Source organism: Rosa chinensis, chromosome 6 (assembly GCF_002994745.2).
Source record: "Rosa chinensis cultivar Old Blush chromosome 6, RchiOBHm-V2, whole genome shotgun sequence".
Taxonomy (NCBI): Eukaryota; Viridiplantae; Streptophyta; class Magnoliopsida; order Rosales; family Rosaceae; genus Rosa; species Rosa chinensis.
In genome coordinates this window covers 37,925,735-37,947,801 of record NC_037093.1, presented here as the reverse complement: position 1 = coordinate 37,947,801, position 22,067 = coordinate 37,925,735, and the positions used below count along the sequence as shown (strand labels likewise).

The following is a 22,067-nucleotide window of genomic DNA, read 5'->3' as shown; positions in this document are numbered from 1 at the left end:
CTGTGGAGGAGATTTGTGCTGCTCAAGAATCATTTCGTGCTCAAAATGCTGAAATACAGAGTATAAACGTTGAGATGCAAGATCGATTGATTGAAGAACTTCATCAGCTTCAGCTTGCTTCCTTACGATCAGAGACCGATCTGAATTCCCCAAATAATCTTCGTTTTGGCTCGCTACCTATCTTTGAAGCAAGTACCCAAGTATTTCTTTCCTAGAGAACCTCTTCGGATAGCTGGCGTGGGAGCATTAAGCACTATGTCTAAAGGGGGTTGACTTGAATCATAAACTCCCACAAGCGTACGAATCGTGTCAAGTAAGGGAAGTATTTGAGACCTTAGTTTATCGTACCTTTTATTCCATTTTAATTTAATTTAATTTTTTAAGACTTGACGGTGCACTGTTTTAATAATGTCCTACAACAAAATTCTCGCTTTGTTCGTGAAATGGATTCAACAAAATAATTATTTCTTTGCTTTCCCATGGTGATGGAAAATGCAGACTCTTATTCAGGCATCGTTTGATTTGTGAATTTGATGGATTGAGAAAGAAAATTGATTCACTTCATGGTGTTTGCCATTCGGTAAGTAAATTAAGCATAAAGAGAGAAACTATTTTTTTTCCCTGCCTAGCTCTACTAGGATTTGTGAACTTAGTCATTAGGCTTTGAGTCTTAAATTTTCTCTTCTACTCTTGCTGATGGAAAAACTTGTCCAGCTGTGAGGAGCCTTCCTTGAACCACTGTCCAGGAAACCAACTTAAGTTTATTAGAGATATGGAGTCATCAAAGAGCAAAGAAGTATATGCACTTTTAATTTAACAGTAAATTTACCCCTATGCCTTGTTTGATTCAAGGAAATAAAAGTAATTATTTTGTCTTTCCCATGAGAAGAAAAATGAAATTTTCGAAAAACTTTTCATTCCGATGTTTCGTAACATGTGAAAAGTTATCTAGAAAGTTGTTAAAAAATTTGTAAATAATACAATAAAATAATGTGTTGTAAGTAATAAATGCAAGGAACGAATAGGGAAATGATTCCTTTGGAGTATGGAATGAACCATTTCCCCCCTATTTTTCTTTACTTTAGGAAAGTATTTCATTTCCTTTTGCATCCTAACCGCAAGAAAGGAATGACTTTCCTTTTCCGATGCTTGCTCTCTGTGAACCAAACGAGGCTCTAGAGTTGTGCGTCCATATGATTTTATCCTCATTAATTATCATCATTCAAGCTAATAGGAATCATAATACTAATTCTGTTGATTTCACTTTTACAGAATATCAATATCCCAACCATGTTGAGACCAAAGTCAGGAACAAAAGTGTCATCACCAACCAAAGCACCATCAATAGCGAGATTAGAAAGGCCACTATGACATGTTCAATCATCATACTAGAATCTAATCGTACTACCATTCCTTACTCTCCAAATAATACATGAAGAATTAATAGTACTCCACAATCTGGCAATGTTATCACAAATGTGAATATGAACCTTAGTCATTTGCGCGCATAGCATACACAGGGAATAGATGGAGTAACAGTTTGTATTAGAGTGAGCCTCCCAGCCATGCTCTTCAAGCTAGTTAATTTCGTAGAATGAAATAAGGGCATACCTAAATATTAATTTCCTAAGTTCCATCCATCATAGATATGCACCCTTACCGTCTGTATTTTCATCATCATTCATAAGTTCTCTTAGTTCTCAATTGTTCTAAATATTGTTCAATGATTCAGTTAGCTTATCAACATAAAAAGGCTGCAATTATCCTAAAGTCGCATTTATGTTCTATAATACGAGGCAAGATGATCTGATCTCTGCTTAATCCATGTATATATATTATAAATTATAAACCTACGTATGTAAGTACCAAGATGGTGAAATTGAAGCGTAAATTAACATGCATCCCTAGAAATTTCCCAAGAGGGGATTATTTGATGGCAAACAAACAAAAAATCAAACTGAGACATACTAAAACATAAAACAAATTTAGTATCCTGGCATGAGCGATCAATCGAGTTGGTACTTTCTTGAAGATCCAATGAAGGAAATGCTCACCTTTATCTTCGCCCTGGTCAATCTCCACTAGTGTAACGCCCAAGGCTCCAAGGCGCAATCTCTGTTGAGGGTACCAATAGAAAGGTGATCTTGGAACTTGAACAACTTCATGATCCAAGTCATCGTAATTTCTCTTGTAAAATTGAAGATCTGCTAAGTTTTGATCATTGTTGTCAAACTCGTTCCGGTGGCATACTAGTTGGACACCACAAATTTTCAAGGAAAGTGGTTTAGAAGGACGAAATTCCACTTGACACTTGCTCAAAAGTTGCTCTTCATGCCACTGTGGCCCCCAGTGCCTCATATCAGATAACGAAACATACTGCAGCCACACATGATTTGACCCCGGACGAATAAGGAAATGCTCATGAACATCATATATATAAGCACCATTGATGCGGACTAGGACATGAAACCCGTGTTTTTCATAATCATTATAATCATAGGTTAGTGTTCCATCTGTGCTTTCAAACACAGCCGATAAAGCCAATCTCGAATTCTTTCCACTGAAATTTGGAGGAAGTTTAATAACAAACTCGCAATTCTCAGGATCAGTTGGATGCTTACAAATGTTGAACCACTTTGGAATATTATTTCCTGGAAGTACACCACCGGACTCGAAGTATGAATTATTCCCCTGCATTCATCAATGTTGCATAGTATTAACAAAAGGAAATTAATCATGATGCATGAATATTGCATAGTATTAGTTAACTTAATTAGTCATGATACTTGCATACATGCATGCTTAATTACAAGCTTGTTAGTACCTCCCTCTGGTTCCAATTTGCCGCAGAATATTCTTAATAAACTTCCACTGCAAGAATTTGTTAAATATAAATGGTCCTAAAAGCTTAATTTGTCTGGTTGAAAGTTAATGCACATTGAAACATGTAAGATAATCTACAGCAATCAAGTGAATTCTAAGAGTTGCTAGATAAATCTAGAAGATGATCTAGAGTGATCATATTAGCTAGTGCAAGAAGTTTCTAGAGTTACCATGTAAGTGTAGGAAGTCTCTAGAATTATCATGTAATTGTGATAAGGTTCTATATTAATCATGGAAGTGTAACAAAGGTCTAGAATATCTAACAAGTCTAGAAAGGTCTAGAAAGATCCATCAAGGTCTATAAATATGTGATGTACCCTTGTAATCAAGATAGAAAGAAAGAAAGAAGAACAAGAAGTTGTTTAAGGACACCTAGTTTGTGTGTCTGTTCCAAACTCTGATTACTTGTCTGAGTTGTAATATGGTTAGTCTTACCGATATCTACGGAGATATTCCAATTATTGTATGATTCAGTTATCTTGTAAGACGCAGATTCTTTGCTTGTAATCCTCTATATAAAAAGGCTCCTGTTATCAACGTAAGTACAACTCATTCTCCCAATTTTCTCTGCATTCCTTTTTCCTAAAACACGTTATCAGCAAGAAGCCCTAACCCTGAAACAAATAGTGAAACCCTAAAACAAAAACCAAAACCCTAAATCTGAATACAAAACCTTGAAATCCTTTCTACCTTAACCGCACACCTTTAAGCCTTCGACCCCAAGAGTTCAGAACCGGCAGCAAAACCACCCGAACCTGCAGGAAAACTACCGAACCGGCCTCCTGAAGCTCCAAACCGTCTGCTGCAAATCCTCCACAGGTTCGCCGCCTTCCAGACAATCTACGGTAGCCAAACTCGGTCACCAATAGCTCCTCGACGCCAGGATTCAGGAACCTGAAGCAGAACCTTAAGAACTGGTCTAAAAGTGACTAAAAAGGCTGCCTAAGTCATTGAACCGCAGGCAGAAAAACAGAACAGAAGTTATTTAGGACAGTTCCGGCCACCACCGGCTAGAAGCATCTTTCTCTGTTCAACTATAGACCAAAAGTTTCGTCGACCCCCCTTTGTCCTTTTTAAGGTAATTCTTCATTAAAGTTCCTGCTTTTGTATACTTTTCTTTAAGATTTCAATTTTTTCCTTTTCTTCGGGGACTTGCCACCTCCCTTCTTCTACCCCTCCCTTTCATCTTTCATCATCTAAGCCGAACTGTAGGGGTTCGTGCTATCTCTAAGCTTGTAGCTTGTTGAGACATCCAAACTTAGAGTTTGTTGAGAATATACGATCAACCACATACACATCATTGTTTCAATCTAATCCGATACATCTTGGAATCAAATTCTTGGGAACGACTAGGCATAAAATTTTTTATTGTTTTCGTGGTAGTCTTTTTGCTCCGAAACTAACCCTTTGTCTTGTTCTATTCAGGATGAGTAACCTGAGCAAACTGGACTTTGCTCCATTGGGACAACTGGTTCTGGATATCACAAGTGGGTTCGTGATGTCCGCTAGCATCTCAAGGCCCAAGGAATCCTAGAAATGATTCTTGAGCCTAGCCAGGACGTGCTAACAGTTGAGCAAGCTCAAGTTTTGGACGCAAATAGAGCATCCTTAGAGGCAAATAAGGTGAAAACTGTCATCTTAATGACTCGTCATATGAATGATTCACTCTAGTGCGAGTATCTAAATGAAGAAGACCCCAGAAGGTTATGGGTCTCACTCAAAGAATGGTTTGGCAACGTCCATGACTCCCTGCTTCCTGACCTAGAAGTGAGATGACATAACCTCCGCTTCTGTGATTTTAAGACAGTTTTTTTATTACAACTCAAAATCACTTCGCATTAAATCCTTAATGAAATTCTATGGTTAAGAGATCACAGATGTGATGTTAATTGAGAAGACTCTCTCTACCTTCCCCGTCTCTGCTTTGATGGTTACTAAGAACTATCAAAGCGATGTTACTGTAGGACAGTTGACAAGGTTTCATGAGCTCATTGGAGGCATGAATGTAGCTGAAAAGCATGGCAACATCCTTGTGAAGAACTATAATTCGAGACCCATGGGAATATAGTCTATTCTAAAGTCCAATTATAGTCGCGCCTCTAAGAGAAGGAGCCAAAGCGAAACCTAAATCTAGGGACATTTTTGGACATTCTGGTCCATATTCTCGCTCCAATAAGGAAGACTGCCAAAATAGGTGGACACGGGACCGAAGAGCTCAACATGGAAAGAGAGAGGGAGGCAACGCCTCTGGTTATGTTGGTTGCGCCACCAACACTAAGATCCATCCTAATGAAACTTTCAAACAGCTTCAATCAAGGGAGCATGAGCACAGAGATGTATGTTCTCGATGTGGAGTATCAGGTCATTGGGCACACATTTATCGAGCTCGTGACAGTGTTGTCACTGCCTACAAAGCATATTGTGAAGTAAGAGAAGCTCACTTTGTGGAACAAGAATATTAAAAAGGTGATCTCAAACTAAGGGTTGAAGACTTAAAATTAGGCCAAGATCAAGAGACTGGCGATTTTTAATAAAGTCTTTATTTTTCCAAGAGATGTAATAGGCAATTGCCATATGTTTTTGTAGTAAATGTCATTGGTTTAGTTTTTTCTTCAACTTGGCTCATCCAAAGTAAGTATGATATCTAGGAAGGTTTTGAGATAAGTGGTACTTAAGCGAGCCTTGCTCCACTGACATCTCTCTACTCATCTGGTCATATTTATTTTGGAGTTACCAAAAGAAGTCAAACGACTATATTGTTTTCCATTAGCTAGTTTCAGATTAGATTTTCTTTTGGTCAAAGAAACAATGATGTACTCTGTTGACTTATGAATAAAATTTCGAGTTCTTTTCATTATGACTCCATTTTAATTCTACGCATATTGTTCTGTGATACGATGGGTGGACCATCAGGTTTAGTTCATGGAATGGCCCAAATTCCTCCTGCCAAATGGCACCTTGATTACTGTCACAAAAACTCTCTATGCTACTAGGGTGAATCGAACCCTATTGTGCTATTGGAGCGAACGGATTCCATACGGAAATGCATGTAGAGAACTGAAAAGAGTTCATTTGCAATACCTCTAATGATTGCGAATAAAGGCACATATTAAAGAAACTTGTGTGTCTCTCTAGTGGATTTTATGTCACCACTATCTGAGCTATTAAATCCAATAAAGTTATGAGAGAATGTCTCTTGGATTTAGACACATATTGGCTTTGTTGCGATAGGATATGTCATCCTAGTCTTGATATGATGATCTCTCTATTAAAGACTTTACATGGACATCCATTCTTTCGAGTGAAACAAAGCACTAATCAAAGGTTGATTCCTGGACTAAGTGTGACCACCGCTGCTGCCTCTGGCGCCGCCACCATCTACCGCCAGCCTAGTCTATATCCATGACGCCATAAATAGTGTTCATCATGGTGATGGCGCCTGATAGGAGCATTTTAATGCGACGTTTTAACTACATTTCCCTACATTTTTCTGCGCCATTTCCTTGAAAATCCTTATTTGGGAAAGTTTCCATTCTTTGATTGGGAAAGTTCCTTATTGTAGAAAGTTTCCATTTCTGTAGTTTTCATTTCTCATTTCTGGCAAGTTTCCATTTTCAGTTTAGGAAAGTTTCTATTTTTCATTTTTAGTAAGTTTCAATTTTCATTTTTAGAAAGTTTCTATTATCAGTATAGTTTCTATTTTCAGGACCTCCGAGCAAAAAAGTGGAAATGAACTCACGAATGGAAAAAGGAGCTTGCGAACGTCAAGACGAGCGAATATGAGAAGAAAAGGGTCACACAATTGAGCAGAAATGAAGAAATAAGCTTTCCTAATCCAACTAGGAAACCCTGCGAAATGGAGGAAGGCTTCCCAAGCAAGTTTCCAACGCAACCATGAAAAAGAAATGGAAAAATAATGTGTCTAGACGTTGGAGGAAGAAAAGGCTTGAAGATGAAGCAACGAGGCCCAAGAACTATATGGATTTGAGATGGATTTTCGGCAAAATGGATCAAGGCCCATGAAAGCCCATGAAATTAGGGTTTGTGACGCAAGGATGAAACCCTAGAGATGCTTTGCCGTGAAAACCAAAGGGAGGAGAGAAAAGTGGGGTGAAAAATCAAGAACAAATAAAAGATTACGCAAGAGATTTTCTAGGGTGAAGTTTATGGAAAGAAAAAGTGTGGACATCAAGAAAAGGACCAAATGGCGTCTAGATTCATTCCTTGAAACCCTAAGGATATCTTGGCCGAATAAGAAGAAAATCAGAAAATATTCAAGGAATTTCGGCAAGAATATATTAGGGAATCATCTTGGATGACACACTAGGGCTTATTTGGCAATTTCTCATTGGTGGAAGGCATGTGGAATTATTAATTTAATTCCTTGGGAAATAAAACAGAAAATCACTGCTTGGAGGCCAAGTCTTGCCGTTCCCTATATATACTACACCCTAGACGTCTCAAAGAACACCTTACAATTCAGAAAATTCTCTCTACGCCCGAAAGCTCTCTCCATTCTCTAGTTCAACCTTTGGCGTTTTCAAGCAAGGAAGGAAGAAGCAAGACCAAGCCGTGCTCATCTCCATCATTCCACCTTTGAAGCTGTGCTCTTTTGAAGCTTGCTTTCGAGTTTCATTAGTTCATCATTCGAGTTTTACATCACCATCTCCATTCACGGTGTAATTCAACCTTCTTTCTTGTAATCACTTTTGATTCTCCTTGTTTGATTTCGTTAGAGATTGTTCTAGTTAACATTGATGTTTGAACAAGGTTTATATTCTGAAATTTTATGATTGAATAAAGGATTTCGAATTCTATGTTGTGATTCCAAAGTTGCTTATGTGTGATTGTTCGATTGTTCGATTGAATTTGCTTTATAGATATCTTTTGTATTTTAATCTTATGTGGTTCGAAACACTTAGGGTTTTGATATGAATGGTGCTAGATTTAAGAACATGATTCAACTTTTTGTGTTATGAACTTAAATCAAAAGTAGTAAAGGTTTTGGACAAAAATCGAATTCAATTGAAAAGGATTGCAATTAGGTGAACTTATTCATACTAAGTTGTACACTTGAGTTGATAGCCTTTCTATGTGTTTATTGCGTTAAATATGTATGATTGTCTAGCTTTCTAGAGCTTGAATGCATGTTTAATAGGATTAGTCTTTGTGCTTTCACTTAGATTAATTAGCGTTGAAAGTAAATATGGGAAATCGTTTGCTTTCTAATGTTTTACATAATCAACTCCTTTCACATGACTTGGAAGAACAATGTAGGGTTCATTCGAATTCAATTATAAACTTGGTTTTAATTTTTGTTTCTTACATTTCATTCTTGTATTTGTGTTTTTGTTTATACTTAGTTTTAATTCTTGTTTTTAATTTTCGAAAAACCAAAAACCTAATAGTGTTTATGTGTGAATATTATACTTTGTTTTTATTTTAATTGTTTAAATTGTCTTACATTGACAGGTGTACCCTCAATCCCCGGAATAGAACGATCCCTACTTGCTTATACTAATAATGATATTTATAGGGTTAAATTATATGCTTGCTTTAAGTGTATCAGCGCCTCAGGTGATCTTGCAATCACCAAACTTTGCTTCCAATAGCGTTTCAGATCTGAGGTCCAACCAAAATCCTCATTGTTACTTCTAAGGCCTCTCGCTCTACAAAGCCTGTTCCTTATGGAAATTAGGATTGAGACTGTCCTATGAAAAGGATACAAAAATACTTATTCTGTTCTTACATAGAATTCGAGGGGATTATGTGGACCGATTCAACCAATTTGCCGACGTTTAAATATTTCATGATGCTGGTTGATGCGTAAACACGCTGGTCACATGTTGTGCCATTGTCCACTTATAATGCTGCTTCTACTACACTCCTAGCACATATCATATGGCGATGGGCTCACTCCCCGGATCATCCTATTCAGTCAATTCGATTTGACCACGCTAGAGAGCTTACATAGAAGACTTTCGATGATCATTGCATATCACTGGAATTGATGTTGGACATCATATTCTCATGTACACACCCAAATGGTCTGGCGGAAACAACTACGATGGTAGCTTGAAAATTGGTTGTGCACACCAATCTCCCTATATCCTCTTGGGGTTATGCAATATCGCATGCAGCTATGCGAATTTGTCTACGACGTACCGCTACTCAATCTATCTCTATATTATAGCTAGCGACTGGGTACGAGTATTTCATACTTGTGCATATTTGAGTGCGTCTTTTATGTGTTTATTGTGGCGCCACAACGCTCTAAGATGGGTCGTCACAGACGAATGGACATATACGTTGGTTATGAGACTCCAACAATTGTCTACCACTTAATACCCTTGCTAGGCGATCTCTTTTACTGAATGCCTTGCAGATTGTCACTTTGATGAGATAGTTTGTCGTGGTCTGTCCCCACTATGTCTTATCTCGATCCCTGCTAAAGTAACAAGATCACACATATATGCTGCAAATATGCCTGCAAGAATGGACGTCCCTACAAGAGGATGTAGTGCCATCCTACACGGAGGTAGGCATGACACCAACGCCATAGAGAGTGGCAGTCTAGCCATAGCCCTAGTTAGGATGTGTGGGAGGCCCGTGAGTTCGAAGGATACTTGATAGGAGCATAAATGCGACGAATATAGTGTGAAATCCCTTACACTTTTCTTAGCTATTTCCTTTAAAAAGTCAGTTTTAACTTTGTTTTCTTTTTAGGTAGTTCGTGAAGTGATTCAAGAGAAATAAGAGCTGAAAGGGAGCAACGAAGCCATGAAACATGAAGTACTGATGCAGAGGACCAAGTTTGATCAACCATTTGGCCAGAAATTACAAGGAAAGTCCACGGAATTCATTGTGCAAAACAGTTGCTGCAAAGCAGAAAACTGCAGTTTCAGAATCAGCTTTCTGGGAACGGTTTTGAGAAGCAATTCTTGCACCCTCCCAGATGCACCTTTGAAGAAATAGCCAGCGATCCTTGAAGACATGATGTTATACTTCAACTACAGCCAAAGAACAGGTCAAAATCATCAACGAGCCAGTAGGAAATCAAAGTCGAAGTATGCTTCCCGATAAGGCAGAAACTGTCAGCTTTTCACGAAGCTTTTTGAGAGATCTTTTCCGGCGATTTTCTTGGAGTTTTTCCAGAAGGTTATCGATCATTCTAGATGATATGATGTCATAGAACACGTGGGAGTCAAGAACCATCCAGAAACTTGTCAAGACGAAGTCGTTCCTTGTCCAAGAAGGAAGCTTCAGAGTAAGAAATCGAAACCTAGTCGAAACAGGACTGTTTGGCAGAAATCTTTTGTGGACGAATTTTGGGGGCATTTTTGGAAGGTTATTGCTGCTGCAAACATGAAGGAGAGTCCTAGAATGATTCCTCAAGATTTTGGGAAGATTACTAAGGCTTGAAAATCATTTAATTATGCACCAAGTAGAGTGATCCTCAAGCAATTAGGAGAGGCTTTCAAAGCAGAATTGGGAAAGGAAACTAGGGCTGTGTATTCTATATATATAGAGCAGTATAACACGTTGAGACAGACCATCCTACAGCGCCGCTTCTGCTCCCAAAACCCTAGCACACAAAGTCTAAAATTCCCAAGTCTTCAAGAAGGAAAACCGTGCACATCACCATCCATCTCCATCAAGCTCCTGCCGTGCCCCATCTTGAAGGATTGCCTGCATCTAAGGCTGCCTAAAAGTGAATTCGTGGCTCTCATACTCTGCTCTTTACGGTTTTTATCCTCTTGTAATCGAATACTCATGCTTTTAATTGTTGAATTTAAGACCATGTGTGGCTAGTTATTTTTGTTAGGGGCGAGGTTTGAAGCCCCAATTATGTAGAACATATGTTTGATTAAACTTAGTTTCTTGATCTATGGTGTGGGTTGGTTGTTTATCTCTGATTGATTGAAAACTTTTGCATGTGTATGTTTTATGGTCGCGAACATAGGATTTATGCATGTAATTGGAGCTAGGTTTAGAAAATAATTCACCTAATCGTTTTGTTTTCTAATCCACAAGTATGCAAGGCTTTGAACAAAAGTTGATGTTTTAAACAACTAGAAGAGCATGCTAGGTAGGCGTTCCACACTAGACTGCAACTCTATAATCAATCGTTTCCATGAGATCTTAATGCTTCAAATATGTTGACACTATATGTGTTGTTGATAGGATAGCGTTCTATACCTTGATTGCATGTTTGATAGGCTTAGCTATTGTGCGTTCACGTAGACTAAGTAATTAGGGAAACATTAATAAGGGACATGATCTGCTCCGACTTGTTTCTTGGTTGATTTCTGTTCACACCTTAGTAATTGAAACTAGGTTAACTTAACATTGTTCGAAAGTAATTGGTGGTGGATTTCCGAGTCTCTAACGTCTTCTCCATATTGTTTTTCAACTTAAAATCGAAATTGTTTCCTTTGTTTTCCTTTAATTTTCGTAAACCCTAAAACCCCAAAACATTTATTCTTCTTTTCTTCTTTTATTTCGTTGCTTCCTTTCTTCTTCTCCTTATTCTATGGTTGTTTTCTTTTCTTTTAGTTAGTTTCTTTGTTTGTTTGATTTGTGTTCTTTGATTAGTTTAGATTAGTTTATTTTTATTTCTCCTTGTGATTAATTGGTTACCCTCAATCCTTGGCATCGAACGATCCTTGCTTACTCTATATTGCTAACGACTACATCTTGCAGGGTTAAGTTGAGCGCTTGTTTTTAGCGTATCAATTTTTGGCGCCGCGTCGCCGGGGATTGAAAAATACTTATTTTTCACAATTTTAATTTTTAGTTTAATTCAAGTTTCGGTTAGAAGTTGTAAATCATACTTGAATAGTTTTGGAATTCTTGTTTTTAACGTTGACTCTATCTCTACGTCCTCTAGGCGCATCTTATTACAACACGATGTCTAGGATTGGTCTGGATACGAGAAGTGTTTTCAAGTGAGCTTTGTCTCCACCAAAATCGTTCCTTACCTACCTGGTCGTGTTGGAAAGGAGTTACCGAACGACGTAGAGAGAAAGTTTTTGTTAACGATTAGAATTCTATTTCTTTTCTAACTTGATTTACGAGTTCTAGTTGAAATAAAATTTGTTTTGTGTTAGTTTTTCATAATTTCGTCCCTTACATTTATTTCCCCTTGTTTTTCGTTTTTTTTCTTAGGGTTCTAACGCCATTCTTGTTTGTTCCTCAGGCACTTCAACTCGTTTATGCATACAAGGAAAAATCCAAAAGGCGAGCTTGTTCCTTTTGATCCTGAACTTCTGAAAACAATTCGAAGCAAAAACAAGTTGAAGGAAGCAAGCTCGTCTTCACCAAAAGAAGAAGAAGAAGTGTACGACATCTCATCACTCTTTCAAGAGCAAGTTTCAACGCCAACACCTCCACCAATGGCTCTCACCATTAGGCAACTTTCAACTTCTGTGATTCCACCAGGTGGTGTCCCCACTTGTATAACCTACCCTGATGCAGTTGAAGGAGCAACAGCTGACTTTGAGTTGAAGTCTGGGCTACTTCATCGTCTTCCTACATTCCATGGACACTCTATGGAAGATCCCAATCAGCATTTAATGGAGTTTCAGTTCATTTGCACAAGCATGAAGCCACAAGGAGCTGATGAGCAAATCTTGAAGTTGAAAGCCTTCCCATTTTCGTTGGCTGACAAGGCAAAGCAATGGCTTTATGAGTTGCCAAGTGGACGCATCACATCTTGGGCAGACATGATGAAAGCATTTTTGGAAAAATATTTCCCTACATCTCGGATCATCATGCTTAGGAAGAAGATAAGTGGAATTCAACAAGGGCAAGATGAGTCCTATGCAGAGTATTATGAAAGGTTCAAAACTCTCATCACTCAATGCCCTCAACATGGCATGAAGAATGAGACCTTGCTCACTTGCTTCTATGATGGTCTCACCAACTTGGAAAGAGATATGCTCGATGCAGCTTCAGGAGGATCATTTGTTGACAAGGAACCTGCAGCTGGAATGATCTTAATTGAGAATAGGGCCCTGAATCAACAACAATATGGCGGTTCCAAGCCCACCCATACACGTGAAAAAGTTAATGAGGTAAGTACATTGGTTCAATTGGAAGATAAAATTAACAGGCTTACTTCTATTGTTTCTCAGGGAATGAAGGGACAAGTTATGGTATGTGGAGTGTGCTCAATGCAAGGGCATATGTCTGATCAATGCCCTCAACTCATGGAAGGAGGAAACTTTGAAGGTGTCAACGCCCTAGGGTTCCAACAAGGGTACCAACGTCCAAGGAATGACCCATATTCTAACACCTACAACCTTGGATGGAGGGATCACCCCAATTTTCGTTGGAAGGACAATGAAAACGCCCAACCAGCTTCTCAAGCCTTCAATCAACGTCCTCCAGGCTTCTTCCCAAAGCCACAGGCTCCTCTAAACTCTAATCCTTCGAATTCTTCATCTTCTTCTTCTAATAACTATGATGAGATTATAAAAACTTTAACTGTTTCTACTCAGACTTTGTTGCAGAACCAAAATCAAATGCAAAATCAAACCAACAATTTGATGCAAGGTCAGAATCTCATGCAAAAGAGGATGGACGCAATGGAGAAACAGCTTGGTCACGTGGTTGATTTTATGACAAAAGGCCCTGAAGGTGGTAAGCTGCCAAGTAATACTATTCCAAATCCAAAGGGGGGCTTTGAATCTGCCAATGCCATCACCACTAGAAGTGGAAGGATCATCAATGACGTCCCCAAGGCACAAATGAACACCACAATGCACATTGATGAAGAACAGGAAACACCAATTTCGAAGAGGAAGGAAACAATGGCCCAGCGACTTCCAGGATTGAAACTGACTTAGCAATCCCAGACCCTGCTACGTCCAGGATTGAAGGCTCATTGCAATCCCCAACAAAACCAGAAACCAAAGGTAAAGTGTCTAACTCTTCAATCCCGGTTAATACTAATGCTTTCCTTTCTCCTATGCCTTTTCCTCGCAGATTTGCTAAGTCCAAACAAGAAGAAAGCGACATGGCTGTTTTGGATACCTTTAAAAAGGTGCAAGTCAACATTCCCCTTCTTGAAGCTATAAAGCAAGTGCCCAAATATGCAAAATTTTTGAAGGAACTTTGTACAACAAGAAGGAGAATTCGAGAAAAGGAGGTTGTGAAGGTGAATGAGAATGTCTCAGCTGTTATTCAAAGGAAACTTCCCCCAAAATGCAAAGATCCTGGAAGCTTCACCATTCCTTGCGTTATTGGTAACACTAGATTTGAGAATGCCATGTTAGATCTAGGTGCATCTATAAATGTTATGCCTTATTCTGTTTATGCATCTTTAGGTCTAGGTACACTTAAAACTGATAACGTAATTATTCAATTGGCGGATAGATCTAAGGCCTTTCCGAAAGGATTGTTGGAAGATGTGCTTGTGCAGGTTAATCACTTGATCTTTCCCGCGGATTTTTATATCTTGGACATGGAGGAATCCACCATAAACCCAACGCCACTTTTGTTGGGTAGACCTTTCATGCGGACTGCTAGGACAAAAATTGACGTCTATGCTGGCTCTCTAACCATGGAATTTGATGGAGATGTGATAGGATTCAACATCTTTGAGGCTATGAGGTATCCAATTGAATTTGATTCATGTTTTTCTATTGACATACTTGATACTCTTGCACAGAAGGTTTTGGAAGCAATAAGAGAAGATACGTTGATCACAACCATTGAGCAAGGCGTTGGTTACACCCATGATGGCGTCATAATTCCCATGAAGAAACTTCAGGAAACGTTGGACCCTCAAATATTTGAGGACGTTTCTTCCGTTGAAACTCATCTACGTTATGAAGGTAAACCTCCTTCCCCTTTGTCAATTCAGTTATCTACTAATAAACCTCTTCCTTCAGTGATTCAGGCCCCTACACTTGAACTCAAACCATTACCGGATCATTTGAAGTATGTTTATTTGGGAGATGACAAAACATTGCCTGTCATAGTCTCATCCAAGTTGACGCCATCTCAAGAAGAAGAACTTGTTAAAGTGCTAAAGAAACACAAGACTGCAATTGGATGGACATTAGCTGACATCAAGGGAATAAGCCCCACCACTTGTGTGCATCGAATTCTTCTTGAGGAGGGTGCCAAACCAACTAGAGAGGCTCAACGTCGTCTTAACCCTCCAATGATGGAAGTTGTGAAAAAGGAAGTCATCAAATTGCTCGATTGTGGCGTCATATACCCTATTTCAGACAGTAAATGGGTCTCACCAGTCCAAGTTGTGCCAAAGAAATCCGGAATTACGGTCGTGAAGAATGAAGAGAATGAACTTGTGCCCCAAAGAACCGTGACTGGCCATAGAGTCTGCATCGATTATAGGAAGCTTAACGCCACCACCAGGAAAGACCACTTCCCTTTACCCTTCATCGATCAAATGCTTGAAAGGTTAGCTGGTCATTCTTTTTATTGTTTCCTTGATGGTTATTCTGGTTATAATCAAATATGCATAGCTCAAGAGGATCAAGAGAAAACAACTTTCACTTGTCCTTTTGGCACTTTTGCTTACCGTCGAATGCCATTTGGACTTTGCAATGCCCCAGGTACGTTTCAAAGATGCATGCTCAGTATTTTTTCTGATTATATTGAGAAAATAATTGAAGTTTTCATGGATGATTTTAGTGTTTTTGGTGATAGCTTCGAAAATTGCTTAGGAAACCTAGAATTAATCTTGAAACGTTGCATTGAAACTAACCTTGTTTTAAATTGGGAAAAATGTCACTTCATGGTTGCTCAAGGTATTGTTCTAGGGCATATTGTTTCTTCTAGGGGAATAGAAGTAGATAAAGCTAAAGTTGATCTTGTTCGCTACTTACCCTCCCCCACTTCTGTGAGAGAGGTTCGTTCTTTTCTTGGACATGCAGGATTTTACAGACGCTTTATCAAGGACTTCTCCAAAATTGCAAGACCCCTATGTCGACTTTTGCAAAAGGAGGTGACGTTTGAATGGAATGCGGACTGCCAAGTTGCGTTTGAACAATTAAAGGAGCTTTTGACCTCTGCTCCTATCATGCTTCCTCCGGATTGGTCCTTACCATTTGAGCTCATGTGTGATGCTTCTGATTATGCAGTAGGCGCAGTGCTTGGCCAAAGAAAAGAGAAAAAGCCTTATGCCATCTACTACGCCTCTCGGACTTTGAATGATGCTCAATTGAATTATTCGACTACAGAAAAAGAATTATTAGCTGTTGTTTTTGCTTTGGATAAATTTAGATCTTATTTACTTCAAACTAAAGTTGTTATTTATACTGATCATGCAGCTTTGAAGTATTTACTCTCAAAGAAGGAAGCGAAACCGAGGCTAATTCGATGGATTCTTCTTCTACAAGAATTTGATGTCGAAATTAAGGACAAAAAGGGGAGTGAAAATGTTGTTGCAGATCATTTGAGCCGCCTTGTACATGGTGAGGACGCCATACCTCTTATGGAAACTTTTCCGGATGAACAACTCTTCGGAATTGAGGTAAGTGAACCTTGGTATGCAGACATAGTCAATTTCTTAGTCACTAAAAAAATTCCAAACACGCTGTCAAGCTCTATGCATGCAAAACTTAAAAAGAATGCTAGGCAATATGTTTGGGATGATCCTTATCTTTGGAAATTTTGTGCGGATGGTATAATTCGACGTTGCGTGCCTGAAAGGGAGTTTACTCATATCTTGACATTTTGCCATTCTGAAAATTGTGGGGGTCATTTTGGTTCTAAGAAAACTGCTCTTAAGGTGTTGGAATCTGGTTTTTATTGGCCTAGTTTATTTAAGGATGCTTATGCTTTTTGTATGACATGTGATAGATGCCAAAGAACCGGAAACATAGGACCTAAAAATCAAATGCCTTTAACTAATGTTTTGGTTGTTGAAATTTTTGATGTTTGGGGTATCGATTTTATGGGACCTTTTCCTTCATCTCAAGGTTTTCTTTATATTCTTCTCGCTGTGGATTATGTCTCAAAATGGGTGGAAGCACAAGCCACCCGGACTAATGATTCCAAAGTTGTTGCAGATTTTCTTCGATCTAATATTTTCTCTAGGTTTGGAATGCCTCGAGCAATCATAAGTGATGGAGGATCGCACTTCTGCAATAGATCCATTGAAGCCTTGCTTAGAAAGTATAATGTGACACACAAGGTGTCAACGCCATATCATCCACAAACTAGTGGACAAGCAGAAGTGTCAAATCGTGAAATCAAGAAGATTTTGGAGAAAACAGTTAGCCCAAGTCGCAAGGATTGGAGTCAAAGGCTAGATGATGCCTTGTGGGCGTACCGGACAGCGTATAAGACGCCAATAGGAATGAGTCCCTTTAGGTTGGTGTATGGAAAAGCTTGCCATCTACCCGTGGAATTGGAACATCGAGCTTGGTGGGCTGTGAAGAGCTTTAATATGGATTTAGATGACGCTGGGATTCATAGAAAGCTTCAAGTGAATGAGTTGGAAGAACTACGTAATGATGCGTACGAGAGTTCCCGGATTTATAAAGAGAAAACTAAGGCCCTTCATGACAAGATGATTCGTGGGAAAACATTCATAGCAGGCCAAAAAGTTTTATTGTTTCACTCTCGTCTCAAACTCTTTCCCGGTAAGCTTCGCTCACGATGGGTTGGTCCTTTTGTTGTTACTTACGTTTTTCCCCACGGAGCTGTGCAAATTCGAAGTGAGCAAACAGGCCATGAGTTCAAGGTGAATGGCCATCGATTGAAGCCATACTACGCAGCCTTTAAGGAGAGCAACGTAGAGGAAGAAGACCTTCATGACACACCTCCTCTCATAGATTAAAAGCATTCACTACGTCTGGCTGAAGACTTTAAACCAAGCGCTTCTTGGGAGGCAACCCAAGGGATGTTTTCTTTGCTTTCTTTGTTTTCTATTTAGTTCCTTTTTATGTTTTTCGTTTGTGTGCAGGTCATAGAGTTGTAGAGAGGTGTGAAAAGTGTTCCTTCTGTAAAACAGAGTACTGACCGTACAGTCCGTCTACTTTAGACAACTACCGTTTTTAGCTCAGAAGGGACCAGAAGACGTGCCATATATGAATCGAAAGATATTTGAGTCTAGTTTCTGTAAGTTTTTACAGAACTGGATTCGGAGTTTATATGTGTTCCCAGTTCCAGTTTGAATGCAGCAAGGTCAGCCCAGGAAAACAGAAAACTGCGCAGTTGTGTCACAGAAAAAGAAAAACTGGGCATATTTCCGTGGATGAAATGAGGAGTTCTTTACATGGACTCAAAGCTCTATATGTATACTACCTTCAGACCAAAAATCTCGTCCATTGACCCAGTGATGCTCCCGGAATAAAGGTTTGAGTGGGTAAAGGTCACTTTGCCCGGATTTCTGTTCCAATTTCTGTTTTTTCTCTAACTTTATAGGGCTATAACTTTCAAACCGCTTGGAGTTAGGAAGTGTTCCACATATGCACAGAAAGCTCGCAATGTCCACTTTCACCCCCAAGTGGTATAATCGTCATCTGAAGCTGCATAAAAACATTATGGAACCTGGAACATGCGCTGCCGGCACAAACTTCTGGTTTCCAAAGATGCAACAAGACTTCGCACGGAGCTTACGTTAGGAAGTCAAGACCTTATGGTCTTGAGGTTGGGGTCTTTTGTTGTCATCTCCAAAGGTCGTGAGCATTGGGAGGTCTACAAGGGGGAGCTTTTCTATCAACCTTCTCACCTTTCTTCTTTTTGATTTCCCTTCTTTACACTTCTATTATGCATTGTTTGATTTAGTTTTCCATACATTGAGGGCAATGTATGATTCAAGTGTGGGGGAAGGGAATTTGAGTCTTACTTGAAAAAAAAAAAAAAAAAAAAAAAAAAAAATTTTTAGTTATGTTCTTTCTTTTAGCATTTTTAGTTCTTGTTTTTGTTTTGTTTTTCGAGTCTTAGGTTGCTTTCAACTGTCTAGGATGAACTTAATCTCTGAAATTATGGATAAAAGAGGATCACAATATTGAGATGATGTTAAAATAATTCTTTGGTTAATTATGATATATACAAAGCATATGAATGTGTAGTAGATGTGGTTTTTGTTGACCTTGGTACAGAATTATGAGCATGTTGATGATGAGTGTGATTCATAATAACCCTTGTGAGAACTTGAGCCTATTTTCCATTCTTTGTGAGTGTTTATTGAAAAATTATACTCTTATTTTTTTGGCGATGCTTAGTGATCTCATTATCTTTCTCTTTGATTGACTGCTTGCCACAGATTAAGTTTGACGGACTCTAGAGATTACTAGAACTTGCTCTTGTACTAGTTGAAACTTTTATCAATACATGTCCCTGATTCTGGAAAGGATAAAGGCACCTAGGAAATTCCACCATAGCCAAAAATAGCCTGTGTCCATATTTGTGCCCGTCGTGGGACTCCTCTAGTTAACCCCTTTGAGCCTACATTTAAACCTTTTTCTTTCATCCTCAAAATCCTAACCTTTGAACCTTAGTATAGTTATATCCCTACCCTTGTTCTAAGGATTTAGTGGAGCTAATTCATGAGACAGATAAGATTTTGAAGGCACTACAAAGGAGATGATGAGAAAGAATAAGTGTGGGGGAAAGACTTGTCCATGAGAAAGAGGAAAAATAGTATGCCGAAAAAAAAAAAAAAAAAAAAAAAAAAAGAGGAAAAAAAAGAGTGCAAGTATTTATGGATTTTAGTCCCCCCATTGTGGATAAGGAGTTTGTTTTGAAGTGAAGGCCTAAGTTCGATGAATTCGGTCTTTGTCCTATTTCACAAGTGTTTGAAGGAATGTTAGAATGAAGCAAGGGTCCAACACAATGACATCCGGCTCTTAATAAAGACACACAAGAAGTTCAATGTTGCAAGATGCCTTGGTGACTAAAAGAAGATGTCTCAATACTTCAATGAAAGCTCCGCTAAGTTTTTAGAACACTTTGTGTTTTTCCTTACCCTTTCGTTTCTTTAAACCCCTAAACCTTGGCCCCATTACAACCTTGAAGTAAGACCTCTTTGATCCTTAAGATGGGCAACCTTTGATCTGTGGAGATTGGCTACAAGAGTTGAGCATATGGTTTGGTCCGTCCGGCAAGTAGTTGGTATCCTTCATGAGATCGTAAAAGAAAAAAATATACATATATTTCGACATAGCTTTTCTTTGTTTATATATGTGAGCTTTTTGTTTGTTGAAAATAATATTATCATCTCTCACATATATTTGAGTGAAAAAGCTTTGAAGCATTAACCTTGATCTGAGAGAAGAAAGAGTGGTAAATCCTGTGAGGTTTGAATCATACTTGTTGGATACATGCTGAGCTCCACCCATCACCATTGTCACACCCGTGTCTTACATGCTTATATGTGGATTATATGTTTTAATTAACTCTCGAATTACTTATGATTGATTCTTGGTTGCGTGCTAATCTTGATGCTATGAAAGTAAGAGATTTCTGAGACAACGATGTTGAAGGCATAGTTTGTTTTGAGTCTTTTGAGTCTTTGTTTTATTTTCTTTGTTTTGATTTTACTAAGGGACTAGCAAAAGCTGAGTGTGGGGGAATTTGATAGGAGCATAAATGCGACGAATATAGTGTGAAATCCCTTACACTTTTCTTAGCTATTTCCTTTAAAAAGTCAGTTTTAACTTTGTTTTCTTTTTAGGTAGTTCGTGAAGTGATTCAAGAGAAATAAGAGCTGAAAGGGAGCAACGAAGCCATGAAACATGAAGTACTGATGCAGAGGACCAAGTTTGATCAACCATTTGGCCAGAAATTACAAGGAAAGTCCACGGAATTCATTGTGCAAAACAGTTGCTGCAAAGCAGAAAACTGCAGTTTCAGAATCAGCTTTCTGGGAACGGTTTTGAGAAGCAATTCTTGCACCCTCCCAGATGCACCTTTGAAGAAATAGCCAGCGATCCTTGAAGACATGATGTTATACTTCAACTACAGCCAAAGAACAGGTCAAAATCATCAACGAGCCAGTAGGAAATCAAAGTCGAAGTATGCTTCCCGATAAGGCAGAAACTGTCAGCTTTTCACGAAGCTTTTTGAGAGATCTTTTCCGGCGATTTTCTTGGAGTTTTTCCAGAAGGTTATCGATCATTCTAGATGATATGATGTCATAGAACACGTGGGAGTCAAGAACCATCCAGAAACTTGTCAAGACGAAGTCGTTCCTTGTCCAAGAAGGAAGCTTCAGAGTAAGAAATCGAAACCTAGTCGAAACAGGACTGTTTGGCAGAAATCTTTTGTGGACGAATTTTGGGGGCATTTTTGGAAGGTTATTGCTGCTGCAAACATGAAGGAGAGTCCTAGAATGATTCCTCAAGATTTTGGGAAGATTACTAAGGCTTGAAAATCATTTAATTATGCACCAAGTAGAGTGATCCTCAAGCAATTAGGAGAGGCTTTCAAAGCAGAATTGGGAAAGGAAACTAGGGCTGTGTATTCTATATATATAGAGCAGTATAACACGTTGAGACAGACCATCCTACAGCGCCGCTTCTGCTCCCAAAACCCTAGCACACAAAGTCTAAAATTCCCAAGTCTTCAAGAAGGAAAACCGTGCACATCACCATCCATCTCCATCAAGCTCCTGCCGTGCCCCATCTTGAAGGATTGCCTGCATCTAAGGCTGCCTAAAAGTGAATTCGTGGCTCTCATACTCTGCTCTTTACGGTTTTTATCCTCTTGTAATCGAATACTCATGCTTTTAATTGTTGAATTTAAGACCATGTGTGGCTAGTTATTTTTGTTAGGGGCGAGGTTTGAAGCCCCAATTATGTAGAACATATGTTTGATTAAACTTAGTTTCTTGATCTATGGTGTGGGTTGGTTGTTTATCTCTGATTGATTGAAAACTTTTGCATGTGTATGTTTTATGGTCGCGAACATAGGATTTATGCATGTAATTGGAGCTAGGTTTAGAAAATAATTCACCTAATCGTTTTGTTTTCTAATCCACAAGTATGCAAGGCTTTGAACAAAAGTTGATGTTTTAAACAACTAGAAGAGCATGCTAGGTAGGCGTTCCACACTAGACTGCAACTCTATAATCAATCGTTTCCATGAGATCTTAATGCTTCAAATATGTTGACACTATATGTGTTGTTGATAGGATAGCGTTCTATACCTTGATTGCATGTTTGATAGGCTTAGCTATTGTGCGTTCACGTAGACTAAGT

At 38.8% G+C, this 22,067-nt stretch overlaps 1 protein-coding gene, 1 long non-coding RNA gene and 1 other non-coding gene across 3 annotated transcripts; 2 read left to right on the top strand and 1 right to left on the bottom strand.

The window, feature by feature from the left end:
- Positions 1-565: 565 nt before the first annotated feature.
- On the top strand, positions 566-5,499 carry LOC121049761. The gene is made up of 3 exons (XR_005801252.1): positions 566-580; positions 1,273-3,961; positions 4,309-5,499. It is a non-coding gene; the product is annotated as an uncharacterized LOC121049761 (long non-coding RNA).
- Positions 5,500-12,458: 6,959 nt separating this feature from the next.
- Positions 12,459-13,733, top strand: LOC112171282. The gene has a single exon (XM_024308486.1). It carries the CDS (start codon positions 12,459-12,461, stop codon positions 13,731-13,733), a length of 1,275 nt encoding a protein of 424 aa, XP_024164254.1.
- Positions 12,657-12,763, bottom strand: LOC112174990. Its single transcript, XR_002926290.1, has one exon. It is a non-coding gene; the product is annotated as a small nucleolar RNA R71 (small nucleolar RNA).
- Positions 13,734-22,067: the final 8,334 nt, after the last annotated feature.

Coding starts and splice junctions, on each gene's coding strand:
- LOC112171282 (XM_024308486.1), top strand. CDS start 12,459: ATGGAGTTTCAGTTCATTTGCACAAGCATGAAGCCACAAGGAGCTGAT.